The sequence below is a fragment of the Aplysia californica genome, unplaced genomic scaffold, assembly GCF_000002075.1.
Source record: "Aplysia californica isolate F4 #8 unplaced genomic scaffold, AplCal3.0 scaffold00315, whole genome shotgun sequence".
Classification (NCBI taxonomy): Eukaryota; Metazoa; Mollusca; class Gastropoda; order Aplysiida; family Aplysiidae; genus Aplysia; species Aplysia californica.
The window spans coordinates 647,823-652,366 of NW_004797585.1; the positions used below are offsets into that span (position 1 = coordinate 647,823).

General features: G+C 41.8%; 1 protein-coding gene across 1 annotated transcript in view; it reads left to right on the plus strand.

The window, feature by feature from the left end:
- The window catches only part of LOC101857492 (fibrinogen C domain-containing protein 1-A-like), a 2,908-nt gene extending 1,746 nt beyond the window's left edge, over positions 1–1,162 (plus strand). Inside the window, exon 4 of the mRNA XM_035970744.1 lies at positions 785–1,162. Within this exon, the coding sequence (XP_035826637.1) occupies positions 785–1,162 (378 nt within the window). The remainder of the gene's footprint in view (positions 1–784) is intronic.
- Positions 1,163–4,544: the final 3,382 nt, after the last annotated feature.

Here is a 4,544-nt window from a genome sequence, read left to right on the forward strand (position 1 = left end):
CAATCTAATCTTATGTGACAGAACTGAGCGCCGCTGCTGTTGTCCATGCTGATGTTCTTGTCGCTGCAGACATGGCTGCTCGTTGTATTAGTTCCGTTTATTATCCTCAATATGAATGTCACTCTTTTTATTGAAAGGTAGTAGTCGCAGCATACGTCCACCCACATGACTCTGTTATATCGGAGATGGACGTTAAACCAGAGCCTCCTTACCTTGATACCTTACCATAATAATATTTGGAAGTTTCATTAATCCACCCTTGTAAGCAAAGTTGATCTAGTGGTGGTACGTATTGTGCGGACAAAAATTCATGGCGCAACTTATCCCTTTAACGGTTGAATCAGTGTCACCCGCCATGCTTTGCTCAGCAGTTTGTATCAGTTGGCCTTCACTAAATCATATTTTTTCCACAACAACTGAGGGCCCCTAAACTCAAATTTGAACCTGTAAAATTGATGTGAAGTCCAGCCCATATCCGTTTGAGATAAAACAGTCGGGGTGTGTGTATGTTGAGATCTCGTGTATCTATCTGCATGACGTATATATATACGACAGCTGTGGGGTGTGTGTGTGTGTGTGTTGAGACCTCGTGTATCTATCTACATGATGTATATATACGACAGCTGTGGGGTGTGTGTGTGTGTTGAGACCTCGTGTATCTATCTACATGACGTATATATACGACAGCTGTGGGGTGTGTGTGTGTGTTGAGACCTCGTGTATCTATCTACATGACGTATATATACGACAGCTGTTTCAGTTTCCCTCTTGTTCTCATCATCAGGAGAGGTACGAGCTGCGGGTTGACTTTACGTACAATGGGACAAACTACTACGCCATTTACAAAAACTTTTTGTTGCTTGGAGAATCCGAGAATTACAAAATTGAGATCTCCGGATATTCAGGTAATACAAGTGACCAAATGAGGTATAACAATGGCCAAGCGTTCACAACCAAGGACCGTGACAACGATGCATACAGTTCTCTCAACTGTGCTAGTAGATTTCACGGAGCTTGGTGGTACAACAATTGCGCGTACGTGAACCTCAACGGGGCGTGGGTCTCAGAGGAGTTGGACAGGGGCTTGTTTTGGTTCAGTGTAACAGGGTATGGCAACTCTGTCACCTTCAGTGAAATGAAAATAAGACCACTCGCAAAATGACAGCTTTATGACAGCAAATACTCAGTGTTCCGATTATATACGAAGCTTGTGTGTCCATATATTACTTTGTTTAAAAGAAAGTTGGAAAAGGATAATAATACTAAACATAGATCCACACTGTATACGTATTCTTCTCACTTCCCACAGCCTGATCCCCATGCGCTTTACATATTTTCTAAAAAAAAGAAAATTCTGGTCTTTGCGTAGTCACGCATGCACACACCATGGTACACTTATGATGTTACAGATATGTATAATATGTACATACCTCCATGAACACACACACACACACATACACACACACACACACACACACACACACACACACACACACACACACACACATATATTACGTACATGCACTCAAACATACACATACCTCAACACATGCATGCACCCATCAATACGTAGTACATACACACAAACACACACGTGCGTGCGTGCGCGAGCACACACAAACACACACACATACACTAATGTATTACCGTATAACTCTATCTTTTTCTTTCTTTATCTCTGTCTCTCTCTCTGTCTCTGTTTTTCTCACTCTCTCTCTCTCTCTCTCTCTCTCTCTCTCTCTCTCTCTCTCTCTCTCTATCTATCTCTCTCTCACACACACACAAACACACAAACACACACACATACACACACATAGATCTACTGCAACACAGTTGGTTCAGTTTGTGGAGAATGAACTTAGCCGACAATGTAAATACATTATTGTCTACTTCTACACTGTTAGCTCGATGTGTGGAAGTGGAACTCAGTCGGCAATGTAAAGATAATAACAGTCTTTAGATATCAATATCATTGTAGATCTACTTGTTCTTGACAAAAATGTACCTTACCTCTCTTTTTGTTGTATCATTCAGACACGAATTGGTCTGTGTTTGGTAAAAGTATGTCTGTACGTTCCCTGCATGTATACAGGAGGAGCCAACTAAACAGTACAATAAACCTCAGCACGTTGTCCCAAGGCTGTTGTTTGGTTATTTCTGATTCTTTTTTCTGTTTACACATACGTGTATTTTGTTCTTGGCTTAAACATCTTCTCCTCTCGGATTCTTCTGACCAACTTCTACAAGGCTAGCATTTAACTGAGGAAAAAATGGTGTTCAGTGTTGGAAGTTGAGAATATCATTCCACTCAAACATACAGACGGGGGCTCTCGTGGCCTAGAGGTTAAGGTGTTCGCCTCTCATTCAAAGGTCCGGGTTCGAATCCCGGAAGGGACGGAAAAATTGTCTTCTCTAAAATTGCCTCCTTTCATCTCCTTTCCTGCTCTCCTCCAATGTTCTATCGTCTGCTTTTGTCTCCACTTTCTGCCCCTACCCCCTCACCTCCTTTGCCCTCTCCTCTGGGCTCCTGACTCTTTCTGCTGCCTTTCTACTGCTGCTCCTTGGCTCCTTCTTACTGCTATCTTTCAGTCACATCGGTGATCTTCTGGTTGGAAAGATCTTCACCTAGCCTTCTCGGAAAAGGGCGAAAAATCTGGGAGGGCCCGTGAGCAAGTTGCGCACGTTAAAGACCCCTTAGTGGTCTCAAATCGATACGAGTAGGCTTCGGCCGCCACCCAGGCAAAATTCAAAATTTCCAACCAACTGAAAATGTTTAATGTGTACCGCGCGCTCATATGACTTTATGCAGTTGTGAGTGCCGTAATACACTTACCACCACCCCCCCTCCAAAAAAAACAACAACCCAAAACAAACCAAACAAAAACAAAAAACGAACAACAAAGAAAAAAACAACAACACAAACCATACAGACAACAAAAAGACAAGTGGCAGAACAAGCAAACTATGGTTGTGTAAATTCTTACAGACCACGATTTGGAACATATTTGTTGTGTCGCCTAGTAATGGAAAACTGCTTCACATAATATGATTAATTCATTGTAATGTTTACAGAAGATGGTTAGTCACTTCCTCATGAACAGCGTCATTGATTTAGTTGTGTGAGACAGCGCTGGGCGGATTTGGGGCACCACCAGTGGCGAAGCGTCTGTATAATCAAATAATCACTGCTTCTCTTCTTAATTTTGGAACATCGTCGCAGTCAAATTCACCTATAGACGTTGGTCCCATAAATTAAACGTAAATAGACGTTCATAATACACAACATTCAAACATGTTTCATTATCCATAAATGCCCTGTTCACTCCATTCGAACCTCTCTGATAAGCAGTCACAAGCACTGATTATGTAGCTTACAATTTGACATGTCGAGTCTACCCCAAAAGGCGAGGGGAACTAGCTCCTAAATAATGCCATGGCTGCTGTGAGAGCTTGCTTTTTCCGTGACTTCTTACCTCCCTATGATCAGTTCATGACCTGATCATGTTGTTTTGTTTTAGTAGAGTATTTACGGCGCTTGCAACTGCATAAGGTCATATGAGCGCCAAGAGGTGGATGTCAACAGAGAAGTCCATACAGGGATCCAGGCTTACTCTTCTCACCTTTCTAGCTTCAACAGCACAACGTCTGCTTCGACTATCAAGGCACCCCGGAAATAGTGGGTGACAAGAGTGTGACAAACATACAACAAGTAGAGGAAAAATTACGATAGTAAGGATTAGGAAAGAAAAAGCAGCTAGTTCTTCGTTGCAGTTCAGGCACATTAAATGAGCAAGACATTGATTTGTCAGCCCATTTATAATTATAATGTGCATAAGAACTTGTTAATGTTCCCCATTTGGGAATGGCATACAGACACTTCAGTCAGTAGCACTGCCCCCCCCCCGGAGGAGAGGGGGTGGGGGGCGGATGAATTATAACACCGGCTCCTAGCCGCCAAAAGCAAAGGCAGCCAAATTTAAAGAGAGAGAAGAGCGGTTGCCATAACATTGCATAGTATAGGAATATTATGATTCAAGTTTATACTTTTCTTACAGAAGGAATGAAGGCGAGTATACCGCGTGGAGTAATTTATGCTAATTTTTATATTTTACCTGTGAGATAGGCCCTATAAGGATTATTTTACCGGAAGTGCAATGCTAAAACAACTCCAATTATAGTATGAAATACGAGGACTTATGTGATTTCATAGCCATTAGTTTTTTACCAGTACAATAACTTGAAGTCTAATTAGGCTAGAGAGTTCTGCTATAATCTCTCTGGTCCTATGATAATCTATTGTGCTATTGTATTGACACCACTTCTAAACAATAAACCATAGCCCAGACAAAAATCAAACAGACAAGCAAGGAAAGACGGCAAGTTTTCACCTTTGAAAAGGAGGCTAAGTTTACCGTTTTTGATAAGAACTCGTCGGTCGCCTGATGATGTCGTGAGTGAATTCTACAAGCGGCACATTTTACGGGAGAAGGAAAAACTGGTTTTGTCTGTCATTTGGCGCTCAAGACGTAAACTGAAAGGATAAA